The sequence below is a fragment of the Balaenoptera borealis genome, assembly GCF_965194805.1.
Source record: "Balaenoptera borealis genome assembly, chromosome: 12".
In the NCBI taxonomy this organism is placed as follows: Eukaryota; Metazoa; Chordata; class Mammalia; order Artiodactyla; family Balaenopteridae; genus Balaenoptera; species Balaenoptera borealis.
Genome location: NC_138869.1, coordinates 104311607 through 104326499, shown reverse-complemented (window position 1 = coordinate 104326499; position 14893 = coordinate 104311607). Strand labels below are relative to the sequence as shown.

The following is a 14893-nucleotide window of genomic DNA, read 5'->3' as shown; positions in this document are numbered from 1 at the left end:
CAGTCATCAAAGGAAACCACCTCCTTCTTACCACCCCCAAAACCCTAAAAAACTTTAAAAAAAGAACAAAAACAGAAAACCCTAAACATGATGTCTCATATTGAATAAATGGGGCAGATCCAAAAATGCCTCTCCTGCCCATTTAAAAAAAGACTAAATTGTAGTAAAATGGTAACTCACTCCAACTTTTTTCATTTTAGAAAAGAGAAAGGCAAGATGTTAGCAGAAAGTTAAAATGGTCCCTTTCCTCTTTCTGGGACTGCATAATCTAATTTCCTACCTCACCTGTGGGGAAATACTATATAAATAACTTTCAGATGGATTTTTTTTTTAATTAATGAGATACATGTCACAGTTTTCTAACAGATCCCTGAGTTAAAGTCACATTACACAGAAGACTTCATAGTCATAGCTTCTGATGAAGCTTTCCCTATGTACACATATGAAACAGCATTTAGCGAAGATCCTATAATTTTTCTATTAAAATCAGCTAACCTGTCACTTACAGTTAAAAGACCTCAGGGAAGTTGAAGCACCCTACTCTGAAATGCAAAACATACAAGAAAAAACTTCTTAGTAATGGGATCAAATTGTTTCAAACCACGCTTCTTCCTTTACAGTCTAAACGAGACTCATCACCTGACACACGTGATTATTCTCTCCTTCAACAAGACTTCCTTTGACTCTAAATATGATCCCCCTTTCCTAACTTTTAAGTTGTCTACATTATTCATTCTAGCACATCACATATTATTTCACATATGTACTTTATTTTCCTCAAGCAAAAATGTAAACTGAAAAACAGTAATACGTATATTCTTACCTTCTTTTTAACATACCACTCAGAACCTAGCGTATCATAGTGTTGTGGCACCGTAGATAATACTTACTGAATGAAAATAGTTATACGTGATTGGAATTTTGTTCTGTAACTGTAATAATTCTCAGCTTTTAAGTTCATGAATAACAAGTCAGGGAGCAAGATACTATGAAACCAATCTCCCAGTCTACATAAGCAATCCTGCTGCACTACAGAGGCCATGGTCTACACTTCCACCCAATTCCACTTCCTGCTACACTGAATGCCGGATGACGTGGGAAATCTGTCCTTAAAGAGACCCTCAGCTGTCTCCTAGGCTCCACGTCCCAACGTCTCCAAGTCTTGATTCGCCTGAGCTCTATACACGCTTTCACATACTCACCGGAGTTGCACGGGCTCCTCACACTCACAGATCCAACTCAGACCCATCCCTCCTTGTGCACAGACACTCCTCTTCCTAGAGTCCCTGCTGTTAATGGGACCATCTTCCATCCAGCTGCCCAAACTCAGAGCGCCCTGACTCCTCCCTTCCTGAAACTACCAAAAAGTCACTGAAAGCCCGACCGGCTCCACTTCTGAAATATCCTTCTCTTCCCTTTTATTCCCATTCACTACTGCCTTAGCTTAGGCCCTAATGGTTCCTCGTATGCTTTGCTGAAATCACCTAACTGGTATCCCTGGGTCCAGTAGCTCCCACTTCTTAGCCAGCCTCCACAAAACTATCACATAATTTTTTTAAAAAAACATGAATTTGTTATTTCTCTGCTTTAAAGTATCTGATGGCTGCCATTTGGCTAGAAGGAAAGTCAGAAGGCCATAGCAGAGCACATAAAAAAGACTCTTCCCTCACAGAACTCAAGAATCGGCCAATGTCAACCCCTTCTGTGAATGATCTCCCTACTCTCCTACCTGGAGAAGGCCCCTCCTATGCTCTTACTAAAGTGCCTACCAGACTGCACCTGCGTTTCAACATAGAAAGACAAGTCAATTTATAAACTTGGAAAGAACCTGAACAGCCAATTCACAGGAAAAGAAATACTAAGTAGCCAATAAATATGCATAAAGAAGCCAAACCTCAGTCTTAACTGTAAATGAAAAATGAGATACCATTTTGTAACATACTGGCAGATTAAAACATTTTATTATACTTAACACTTGAGAATGATTAGTAAGAGGGGAGGAGAAACAGGCAATATTATACATTACTGAGAACATAAATTGGCACCTTTCGGGAAGGAAATGGAACACTTTCCATAAAAATTAAAATGTGCATAATCTTAGACCTAGCTATTCTACTTTTAAGAAATTATCCTGGGGACTTCCCTGGTGGCGCAGTGGTTAGGAATCTGCCTGCCAGTGCAGGGGACACGGTTTCCAGCCCTGGTCCAGGAAGATCCCACATGCCGCGGAGCAACTAAGCCCATGCGCCACAACTACTGAGCCTGTGCTCTAGAGTCCACGAGCCACAACTACTGAAGCCCACGCGCCTAGAGTCCGTGCTCCACAACAAGAGAAGCCACCGCAGTGAGAAGCCCGCGCACCGCAACGAAGAGGAGCCCCCGCTCGCCACAACTAGAGAAAGCCTGCGTGCAGCAACGAAGGCCCAACGCAGCCAAAAATTAATTAATTAATTAATTTAAAAAAATTATCCCGGGTAGGAGAGTGGGCAAAATAGGAGTAGGGGGTCAAAAGGTACAAACTTCTAGTTATAAGTCACAAATATTTAATATACAACATGGTGATTATAGTTAACACTGTAGTGTATATCTGAAAGTTGCTAAGAGAATAGATCTTAAGAGCTCTCATCGCAAGAAAAATAAAGTTTTTAACTGTGTGGGATGGTGTTGACTAGATGATGTGGCGATCATTTCACATTTTATACAAATATCAAATCATTATGTTGTACATGCAAAACTAATGTTATATGTCAATTACATCTTAATTTTTTAAATTATCCCATAATTTTATATATTAAGAATATTCATTAGAGTATTAATTTTAAGAGCAAAAAACTGGAAATAACAAACATCCTTCAATATAGAACAGGCTTAATTCTGACACATTTATATAAAAGAACTGTAAAAGAATACTATGTAGTTATTAAAAAGAATAAGGTAAATATGTAAGTAATTATCAAAAAAAGACATCCAAGGCAAAAGAACTCAGGTTGTAGAACTGTGTGCCACATGACGCCATCTGTGTAAACACACACACACAGACACAACAGACATATAAGCTGGTACATGTGTAGAAAACACTTAGAGTAACACATAAGTACCAAATATTTATGGAAAATGGAACTAGGGGAGCCAGGAGGTTATCTCTGAACTTTTTTTCTTTTCCACCCCCCAAAAAAATGGCAGGACCTCCTGGTGGCACAGTGGTTAAGAATGCACCTGCCAACGCAGGGGACACGGGTTCGAGCCCCGATCGGGAAGATCCCACATGCCGCGGAGCAACTAAGCCCCTGGGGCAGAACTACTGAGCCCGTATGCCTAGAGCCCGTGCTCCACAACAAGAGAAGCCACCGCAATGAGAAGGCCAAGCACCGCAACGAAGAATAGCCCCCACTTGCCGCAACTAGAGAAAGCCCACGCACAGCAACAAAGACCCAACGCAGCCAAAAATAAATAAATAAATAAATAAATTTTTAAAAATTGTTTAAAAAAAGGCAATGAAGCCATACTGCTTTTATGGCAAATGTTTTTAAAAAGTCCAGTTACAATTGGAGAAAAAAAATCTATATTCTTCTATAAAGATTAATATTTAACTAACTGCATATAAAATAGAAACTGAAATATACGTTAGGTAAACTATCAGGCAGTATTGTAGGTTTATTCTTTCAAAAATAGTGGGTAGTTGGCAGTTTTTCTAATAAATATGGTGATAGAAAACTGTTCCCGTATTCAGTACACTTACTGTAAAGTATTCACAAACTATACAACAGCTCCCAACACATCAAACACCATTAAAAAGATGAATTGCCTCACCTCTCCTACTCTGCACTGAAGCCACAGGAAAGAAGAGAGACAGGAAAAAGGTTAGGAATATAGAGAATTCACACATTTGTATACAAACTGCAGATGTGGAAGCATTTCTAAATTAAAGCATAAATACAGTGCACAGAATAAAAATGTGATGCATTCACTGCTCATCATATTAGATTCGTACAAGCCATGAAAAGATGAGTGTTAAGGAGCACTGACCAAGCATTTTTTTTGCCAAATCTAAGATACTTAATTTCCATTTAAGAGAAAAGTTTCCCAGGCAAGTTTGTAGGAGTACTTACTGATCTGATTCAAAGTTTCCTGAGGAATCCAGCTCATGTCAACATCACTCTGACTCGAGGTACCCGTCTCTACCTTCTGTATGGGTCTCTTGCGCTAAAAGAACAGAAAAACATTATTGTAAAGGAGGTTCCATTATATTATTTACTATAATTTTAAAACCGTCCATCAAGCTACCCACTTAAATATAATAGATAAACATGTTCTCTTCTAGTCCTAAAACATATTCCTCAAATATTTTTTTAACAAGGCGGGAACATCATGTCTACACCAATATAAAGAATAAGGAATTAATCTGCAAAATTACTTATTTTCAGTCTTTAACGACCTTTTCCTCTGCTGTAAATCTTCATATGTTATTACACAATTGGTAGACCAAGTAAGAACTTCTATTTTTACAACGATTTTCTTTCATTTTGGGAATCAAATCTTAAAGAATAAACTTATTTCCACATTAAACAAAAGTTGGGATAATTACTGAAATGTTGCATGCAGGCAGATCCCTGCATTATTAGCTAAATACACTTAAACAGCTGGCATAAATAAAACAAAACAAAAACATATAATCCCATTTAAGCTAACAACCTCAAACTTTGTTCCTTGAGTATTTGCAGCAAAACTGCTAGCAAGTAAGAAAGTGATTCAATTCCACTCTTTGGTCCTATTCTTTAAAAAAAACAAAAAAACAAAAAAAACCCCACCTAATTATTTACCTAAGAAACAGAATATTAATTTTACAGTCCACAAATTGGACTCTGAATACACAGAGATAACTGAAAAACTGGCTTATACCTAATACATAAACTTATAGCAAAAATGCTGACTATTATGAAAACAAGGTAAAGAATGTTATGAAAATTAACATTCAAGCACTAAGTATTTTTCTTTTAAAAAGTAAGGATTTATTAATAACATTTACTGCTAATTTTACATAGGTTTGATTGCCTGACTTACTGCTTAATAAAGATTAACCAAAATGTCTAGCAATTGTTTAGGGTCTAGTTCATATCAGTGTATTTGACACAAATCATGTTATATACTGAGAGGAATAGTATGGGTTATTTTGTTTTGGGGTTGGTTTTTTTTTGGCAGGGTGAGGGAGAAGAGGGACATGAGGATACAGTGGCAGGATTAGCTACCATGTTCAGAGACAGGAGACCATGATTACACCAGGTGCTTCAATGCTGCCACTCTACGACTCTAACTCGAAACACAATTCTGACTTAAACATGGCCAAATTCATTCGTTCTTTTTCAAATGAAGACTCATTAAATTGCTAATCAGAAGTCAGCCCTATAGTCAAGAGTATTAAAGCAAATATATAAAAGCTGCATTACTTATAGATAAAATACATATCCATGAAAGAGTATGAGAAACAGAAGAATGAAATCTTATGTCTGAGTTTTAGGAATAAAAATTCTAGCATAATATAGAGTTACGTAACAGTGAGAAGGTAAATACCATCCTGGAGAATGCAGACAAAGGACACCAACTGCACGTGGCAGTAGAGTCTAAACAAATCCAAATCATACACCCAAGGTCTCCTCTTCAGGCTTTATTTTATTTATTTTTATTGTTATCATTATTTTTTTTAAATAGGTCTTCACTGGAGTGCAACCGCTTCACAATAGCGTGCTTGTTTCTGCTGCACAACAAAGAGAATCAGCCACATGCACACACAGCCCTGACCCCCCAGGCCCCCCACCCCCCAGGTCATCGCAAAGCATGGAGCCCATCTCCCTGGGCTATGCTGACGTCCCCCACCAGCCAACCACCCTGCGCTCGGTAGTGTATATATGTCCGTGCTACTCTCACTTCGTTCAGGCTTTATTTTAAAAAGGCACAACAAACCTGTAATCTACAAACCCACAGTGAGAGCAAGAAGCCACAAATAACTAGACTGTACTTAGTACTGTAACGACTTTTGAAGTATGGCTATAAGAGCTGTTTATCTATATTTACCTTTCTAGATTCTAGGAGTTGATGAAGGCCAACCACCACCAAAAGCCCAAGACCAGCAAGGAACATATACATAAAGATTCTGATATAAAAGGAGAAAATATAAACTGGCTTTAGTTCATAAGAAATACCACAGCTAATTAAAACTATAATTGTGCTTTAACTCCTAAGAGATATGAGTTAATTACAACAATAATTCTAACAAAATATAATTTTTCCAAATAATCTGTGGGGAAAAGGAACAAAATATTTTAAATTCAACGTAGATCCAGGTAACAGTTTTATAAATTTACCTTTAGCAACAGTCAGTCCCCACCCCCCAAAAAAGGCATATGACCTACAATGAATTACTTCATAATTTGTTATAGTCAAAGCTCAGTTAAAACAGCTGCATTAGGTGCTGTCTTCCTCAAATATTAGACTTTGCACAATTTTATTTAAAAGTTACTTTCAGTGAATTATATGAGTATACAGTGAAAAATGATTCATCATTCGCAAAGGACACATTTTTCAAGATAAAATCTTCTGGTTTATGTTTTCAATAGTAATTTTGGAGGCATGAAACTTAGATGAGGCTGATGACCAACTTAAGAGGACGGGGTGGAAAGCAATTTAAAGACGGGAAGAACAAAAAGCAAACTATCTTTCTAAAACAGTTTTTTGTTAGCTTTAACTATCTTTCTTAACTTGGTATTAACAGTTCTAAGAATCATCTAAAGTATGAATTTAAGTAGTCAGGATTTCACCCAATCTACACCTAATCTTTCACCATTAAAAATACAGTGACGGAAGCAAGCCTCCCAGTCCTACCTTCTGAGGTCAAGACCTACACACTGTGACTTTCACTTACGTTTCTCCATCTAGCCCATCTTCTCTCTCAATAATTGTAACTGTTTGATTGAAGACAGCATCTTGGAAAACATTGCCCTGTTAAAAAAAATAAATCACAAAAATCTGAAATGTGTTGAAAGAATGAAAGCTTACAGGATTTCTTAAAACTTACCCTACAGATACCCTACCGATACTCTACCTCTTTCTCATCGCTTAGAAGGTCAGTAAGACTCAACAGAGTCGTACGTAAGTGCACCAATTCAATGTCAGGGACTCAACGTTATGATGTTACTTTCTCCTCAAAAATAAAAAAGGCCTCCAACTTTGCTAAAGTTGTCCCCACTTTCTTTGACGGGGATGGGAGAAGATGTGAGAAACCAGGGAAGTAAAGTAAAAACAGGATAACGTGCAGAAAGAAACAGAGCCCACAGAACACTCTTCAGCTAGAAGCCCTGGCTTCTGTTGTAGGTAATCCTCCAAATGAGAAAGGAAGAGCGTGAACATGTACAGCAGGAGCTCCAGAAGAACATCATTTTAAGAACTAGCCTTGAACAAAAGTCAAATTCATGTTCTAAATTGACAATGGACTGGAAATCAGTTTATATTAAATGGGTTAGTGACTTTCAGTATCAAAATCTTTTTCTGTGGTGGTCTCCAAATCATTCTGTCAGCTCACCACAATTTAAGTTTTCAAATACATGAGAATCACTGGGACAACACACAGCTGTGTTCAGTGTTTTGTGTGAATCATCGAGGTAGTACTTTTCCAAAACTGTCACTGCTTATTGCTGAACTGTAACGATTTAAGTCTTATCCAAGATCATTCTATTAGCATTCCTCTAGTGACAATTCCAAGATGAAACAAACATTCAAAATGGAACTGAAGCTACATATATCCTTGTTGGATTAAGTTTAATTCTGCTTGAAAACTTGATGAAATACACAGTCCTTCAAGCTACTAAACTATAAAGTTGAGGAAGCTTAATACATTGTTTTGAAAATAAGGATGGGGAGTTCCCTGGTGATCCAGTGGTTAGGACTCGGCGCTCTCACTGCAGAGGCCTGGGTTCAACCCCTGGTCGGGGAACTAAAATCCCGCAAGCAGTGCAGTATGGCCCCCCACGCCCCCCCCAAAAAAAAAGAAAAAGAAAAAGAAAAAAGATGAAAACTCTTTCCCACTTTCCACTAAGTAGTTTTAAAAAAAGACACAAAAGGAAAACTTAACTTGCAGCATGAGAAATTTAACTCAGATGTAAATATGTTGACACTAGGGTGATGAAAAGGTTGAATAAGCTTCCAAGAGAGGATGAAATTTCCTTCTCAGAAAACTTTTTCAAAAGGGAATGGTTTAGATGTGCTTTCTATCTGAAGGAGGACGTGACAGTTGGCATCTAGAGGTCAACCCCCAGCAGTAAAATTCTAGTGGGCTTCTCTCATTCATTCATTGGATATACGTATACTATAGAAAGATAGTAAAATATCCTAAGAAAGACAACAGAACTTATATTAGGCTATTTGGTTCTCATAAACCATAAGCCTTACTAACATCCTAAAAATATTTGGTTACATTTTCTCTATGAGTGTATAAAATGACAGAAAAATAGTCACAGAAAGTCCTTAAAACTTACCAACAGAAGCAGTAAAATGGGCAAAATGCAAGCAACAAAAGGAGGTACAAAAATTACTTAATATACATTAACATCTGAGAAGTAGCAGATTCCACTGTGTGGCTTACTGTTCCTTTTCCTTATAAGATCCAGCTGGAGTCACTGTCACTTTCCTACCCCTACACTTACTTGTCTCTAGTATGTATCACTTATCATGCTGTGATGTTGTCTGTCTACAACCATCTGCCCCATTGGATTATAGACTTGAAGACAGAGATGTACAATTTATCTTTGCCTCCCTGCTGCCTGTCAGTTTCAACCACAAAATAGGCACCTGAATGAATAAATATAAGAATATTCATTAAACAATGTCAACTGTCCTCATCCATTAACTTAAAAAAAAAAAAAAGAAGAAGAAGAAGGTTTAGAGGGCCTTACGTTCAAATCTTTGTAGTTCAGATTGATGACTAGACCAAAGGGCCGTCCACCCATGGGCTCTGCAGGAATGAAGGAGTACTCAAAAGTTGCCTGTCTCTGGGGTGGCACTACAGTATTCAGAGGAAGAGCTGTGAAATTCTGGATATAAAACTGGTAGTCCTGAGGATAACGGAATGAGGCGTCTAGAGATTCAACAATAAAATCTTCTGTACCCTTGTTTGTAAAGCCTACCAGGAACTTCACAATGTTATTTGCTGGAAAATCTAAGAAACAAAAAAAGAGACAGGAAGATTAGGAAACATTCCAAGGGTACGAAATAAGTAGACATTACAAATGGATTCTGGCACCCTTTCCTGCTATGTATGGATGTGGTTTCAGAACCCTTTTCAGTAGAGCACTCCAGCCGTCCACTGACTAGCAACTTGGGGTTCGTGTGTAAGCTGAAACCCTTGTCTGCACGGCAGCATTCCAACTTAAGGGTTGAACTGAGCACCTCAATTTAAGACCAGATCACTTCCAAGTTGTATGTCTAAGAAGGAGTTGTATACTTTCAGCAGTAAGATTATCTTGCAGTGGGGCTACATGTCTTGGTGAAGTCACCTTCATCTCCAACTCAGTATCTGCTCTCTGTGCAGATAATGGAGAGAAAAATGACAGAAAGGTAAAGTCTAAGAGGTTCACCTGAAAACTGTAATATCTATTAAAACATAAAAAAAAAAAATCAATCAGGCAATCCTTATTTGCAGTTAGTCAAAATGCAAACAAATGTGACCCAAGGAGGCAGCTACAAAAATAAATGGGAAAAACCAACAACAACAAAAACCCCTCAAATTATACTTTCTGTAGGCACAGAGGTAGAATGTACGTGGGAATAAAACAGAAAGCTTGAGAAGACCAAGAAAATAAATAACCTCAAATAATAAGTCTTCGATAATTATCCTGTGGTCTACAGAGCTGCTTCATCCATAAAGCACAGGTTCTGGGGTCAGACAGATCTGGGTCTGAATCCTGTCTTCAGAATCTGTTTACTAAGTGAGTAACCCTGTTCAAGTCGTAACCTCTCTAAACCTCAGTTCAACAATAACTCTCCTCTTAGGGTTCCTATTAGAATTGAATAATACAGGCAAAATATTGAAAACAGTGCCTGCCACATAGTTCTCAATAAATATAAGCCATTAGTTAATTTTCTTCTAATGCAACATAGGCTCTAGTCAAGGCCTAACTGTAAAGATTTAATATTTCACTAATGTTTACACTCAAAATATGAATGTTATTTTACTGTGGCAGTTTGAAAAAAGTTTAAAAACAGCATCTTTCAAAGGGACATTTGATTTCTAGTTAAAATGGATAGTATTTATTTTTTCCCCATAGTTTAAATGCCAGAAACGCTACCTTACAGATATGGGTATTCATACATGCAACTGGGTTTTTCCCCAAAATGTGTCTACACTATACTTGTAAAATAAAGACCTTAATCATTACTAATGCTTCCCCAAAAAGTGAGCTAGCCATTTAAAAAAATTCCTGTATTTGAATTACAACCAACATTCCCCTCTCACCTTCTCCTTTCACAAACAGGATGGTTGTATCTGCACTTGGTGAAGCTTCAGGTTCACCAGATACATCTTCTTCCTCTTTATCTTCAGCCTAAGAAAAATATTAAAAGCAGATTACTATGGGGGAAAAACAACATCATTTAAGAATAATGACTTCACTAGATTTGGGACAATATATACATTGCTTCTCCAAGGCTGTGTTGGGATTAGTAGTGGAATGAATTTCATTGTAACTCTTCGGTGAAAATAAAACTTCAAGAGCAGCGCATCTCAAAGAGTGATGTGCATGCTGATCCCCTGGGGATTCTGCAGCTATGACTCAGGTCAGGGTGAAGCCTGAGATTCTGTATGTATTTCTAACAAGCACCCAGGAAATGCCCATGAAGCTGGTACTTGGATCACACTTTGAACTGCGAGGTTCTAGAGTGTGGGTTGGTAAATCTTCTGTAAAGTTTGAAAGAAGTTTAAAAACAGTATTTTTCAAAGGGACATTTAGTTTCTAGTTAAAACGGGTAGTACTTACTTTTCCCCTTAGTTTAAATGCCAGGAATACTACCTTCCAGGAAAAGAAGAAGTGTCATACACACTCTTCGTGCCACCCCTCCCCCACAAAGGGCGAAGGGAAAGAGACTCCAAAGGAGGCGCTGGCCTGAAGACGCAGGTAGCAAATGTCTTCCGCTTTGGGGACCACGAGGTCCCTGCTGCAACTATGCAACTGCGGGGGCAGCACGAAAGCAGCCAGGGACAACATGGGGCTGGGCAGAGCTGGCTCTGTCCCACATTCACATTCTGCCGACCTGTGCTAGGGCCTGATTATTGGTCTTTCCATCCCAATTAAGAATTTTCCTGTAAGAAGTCATCACAAAACTTGGAAGAAATGGTTTTTTAAAAAAATGTGGGCTTCCCTGGTGGCGCAGTGGTTGAGAATCTGCCTGCCAATGCAGGGCACACGGGTTCGAGCCCTGGTCTGGGAAGATCCCACATGCCGCGGAGCAACTGGGCCCGTGAGCCACAGCTACTGAGCCTGCGCGTCTGGAGCCTGTGCTCCGCAACGGGAGGGGCCGCGATAGTGAAAGGCCCGCGCACCGCGATGAAGAGCGGCCCCCGCACCGCGATGAAGAGTGGCCCCCACTTGCCGCAACTAGAGAAAGCCCTCACACGAAAACTAAGAGACCCAACACAGTCATAAATAAATAAATAAAATAAATAAATAAAGTATTAAAAAAAAAAAAAAAATGTGACCAGGGAAATACTGGGGTGGAGATGTCCTGAAACTCAAACTTGCACGACTTGGTACATTTACTATTAATCATTGAACTGTATGCTTTAAATGAGCAAGTATCATGATGTGTAAATTACATTCCAATAAAATTGTTTAAAAATGTCAACAAATTTTAACTAAAAATTTTAAACCCCAGTGCAGCATTTCTCCAGGCATCAATGAGAATTAGATACTCATATATTTGAAGTGTCCAGGCCCTTAACAAATCGAGATGCTTAAGGGCACCACTGTTTACTGGCATTTAACTTTTCATTTATGTAAATACTCTCTCTCTCCCAATACAGACCTCTCAAGAGCAAAGCCTGTCTTACATTTTAAAAATTCTCCACACCCACCTCATATGCTTAAGGCACTCAAAACATTTCTTCAATGACTGTTGTACAACTCATTCAATTGTATTGTAAGTTATATTTTAAGTATCTTTAATGATACCTTCATTTACTAAGACTTAGTGAATTTCTACTTTTGGGAAAAGAGACCCACAAGTAAGAAAAGAGACCAGAAACAGCTGTCAAATAAGGAGAAAAGGATATACTTGAGAAACAAGAGAAATCATCCCTAAGATTTGATTAACAGGTTGTGGAATAAAAAGAAATGAAAGCAACAAGGTAAAAGCTTGAAGCACTGGAGCCTTATCAAAACAGAATTAAGTTATGGAAGTAAGATGGATGGTAAATGCTGAATTCCGTTTTGGACAGATAAAATCTGAGGTACTTATGAAACATCCAGATGTGCTATCCCACAAAGAGCTGGAAACAGAGGAATGGAGCTCGGTAAGGTAGGCGGCTAGAAACGAGATTTGGAAGTCATCCATGTAAGGCGGTGGTCGCTAAAACCACAGGTGTCATCAACATTAAGGGAGTGAGCAGAGGGAGAGAAGGCGGAAGAGACCAGGGAGCAGCCGTTGAACAGAGAAAAACCGATGGGGGTGCCACAGAGGTCAACGAGGGGACTCAAGGAAGGGGTGCTCAGGAAATGCTAAAGAGGCCACACAGGGGAGGAACAGAAAACAGGCCAGGAATTTGGCAGTTAGGTCACTGGTGACTTAGCAAGAACAGTTTTACTAGATACATGGGACCGCACCAACCACTGTTAGAGAACAAATGTGAAATGAGCAGAAGAGAAAGCAGTACAATTTCCTCTTTCAAGAACTGTGCTGGTAAAAAGAAAAGAAAACGTGTAAACCTCAGGTGGAGGAACACAAAGTGGAGGATGTGAGCACATCTGTAGCTTAACAGAATTAAATCACGGAGAAGGATCAATGCGTAAAGTTACAGAAAGAAAGAGGATAATAAACAAGATCTCACAAGACTAGATGGGGAGAAGGTGGTAGGGCCGGCCTTAGAAGAGAGTAAAGACAACTCACTGTTAAAGGAGAGATGTAGAAAACATGAGTGAATAATATATTCAGAAGTAGAATGTAGAAAATTTGACAGAGTCCACACTTGATGGCCTTCACCTTCTAACATCAAAGACAATATTGTTGCTAAGATTTCACAGAGGACTGATTTTGGAGTTTAAAAGTGGTTAAAAACCAATTCTATGTAGGATAAATTACAGTAGTCAAAAAGAGAAAATAAAATTAGCTGGAAGCATGCCACAGTGATCTTGATTCTAGCCCAATATTCTTACTGTCATACTATAATTTTATAGTAAAAGTTTCAGCGTTAGACACCTTCTAAGAGATCTTCTCTAAGCCCTCCTTCTAAGCGGAATCTTCACAGAACATATTTTATATATTGTTTATTGTCTGCTCCTCACCCCCTGCCACCAAAATGCATACACACTGTCCCAAGAACATAAACTCCATGAGAGCAGAGAGAATCTCTGGTCTGTTCACCAGGGGAATCCAAAACAGTGCCTGGCACATAGTAGGAACTCAATAAATACTTGCTTATTGACTGAAGGAAAGAAAGAAGAAAGAGGAAACTGACCCAGAAAGATAAGTTGCCCAAGACCAGAAAGCTAAGCAGTATGTACCCAAACCCAACAACAAATGGTCCAGTGGTCCTACTATAATGTTACCCTCATAGACTCAAGGTCATATCACCTTGAACTGTTCTCTGTTTCACGTCTCCCTCCTTGTGCCAGGAGATACTTACGGATCATCGTCAGTGACTGGCCCCATTCTCCCAAATTCAATCCACTTTGATTCCAGTAACAAACCTCTAAAAGCAAGAATTTTAATACCAAATTTGTCTATATAAGGGCTAAATACATGTATATAGATACACTATATATATGTATTAAATCAAATACAGCACTAACCAAATCTGTGGGTTCATCTTCTTCCACTTCTGCTTCATCATCTTCATCTTCAATTACAGAATCTTCCACCGTTTCTTCATCTTCTGTAAGATCTTGAGCCGCTGCCAATGAGCCTAACAATAAAATAAAGAACAAGCAGTTAACCTTTACCCTGGAATACCAATGTTTCTAAATCTCAGGTATATAGGCAACGAAAATTTTCCCTCGGAATAACTCAATCTCCCAGCTCACTCTAGTGATGCCAAATGACGACGTGTCTAAGAATATTCATATGATTTTATCTTACTGCTAGTCTTACCAACTGCACATTAATTTTAGTGGGAAATGCTGTTTAATTCTAAAAAGCAGCTGGAAAAATGAACTGCTAAAACTAAAGATGCCTTAAAGCCCAAATAAAGAAATTCAAGCAACTCTGTTAAGCATATTAAAGAAAGTAAGTTTGTTTTAAAAGTAAAAAACTCCAGAATTTAATCTATCATTAACCACATAAAACAAACCAAAAAAATCCAAGTCTAAAGGAAAATAGCAATCTAAATATCTAGGCAAGAAATCCTGTCATTAGAGTTGACTACAGCTCAAAACTCTTAGTACTTGATAGCATGTAATTCCAAGGAACAAATATCTGTATGACATCCATAGTAAAAACTAGCTCTCATGAAACACATTTGGTTTAGTAAAAACTTTATTGGTAATTTCAAGTTTGAGAGCTGAGAAAGCATGCATTTATTTTTGCATACAACTTCGAACATATTTTAAGATACTTTTTATTTCTCCCACACTTAACATCATAGTGAAAGCAAGCATAACTATAACGCCAAGAAACTATACATCATAATTTTACAGGC

The 14893-nt window shown here is 38.3% G+C and overlaps 1 protein-coding gene across 1 annotated transcript in view; it reads right to left on the bottom strand.

Annotated features, from left to right (window-relative positions):
* Positions 1 to 14893, bottom strand: part of SSR1 (signal sequence receptor subunit 1) — a 31679-nt gene that overhangs the window by 14872 nt on the left and 1914 nt on the right. The window contains exons 2-7 of the mRNA XM_082347778.1: positions 14049 to 14161; positions 10502 to 10589; positions 8943 to 9205; positions 6917 to 6993; positions 6070 to 6148; positions 4110 to 4203 (exon numbers count right to left, since the gene is read on the bottom strand). Coding sequence (XP_082203904.1) covers positions 4110 to 4203; positions 6070 to 6148; positions 6917 to 6993; positions 8943 to 9205; positions 10502 to 10589; positions 14049 to 14161 — 714 coding nt within the window. The remainder of the gene's footprint in view (positions 1 to 4109; positions 4204 to 6069; positions 6149 to 6916; positions 6994 to 8942; positions 9206 to 10501; positions 10590 to 14048; positions 14162 to 14893) is intronic.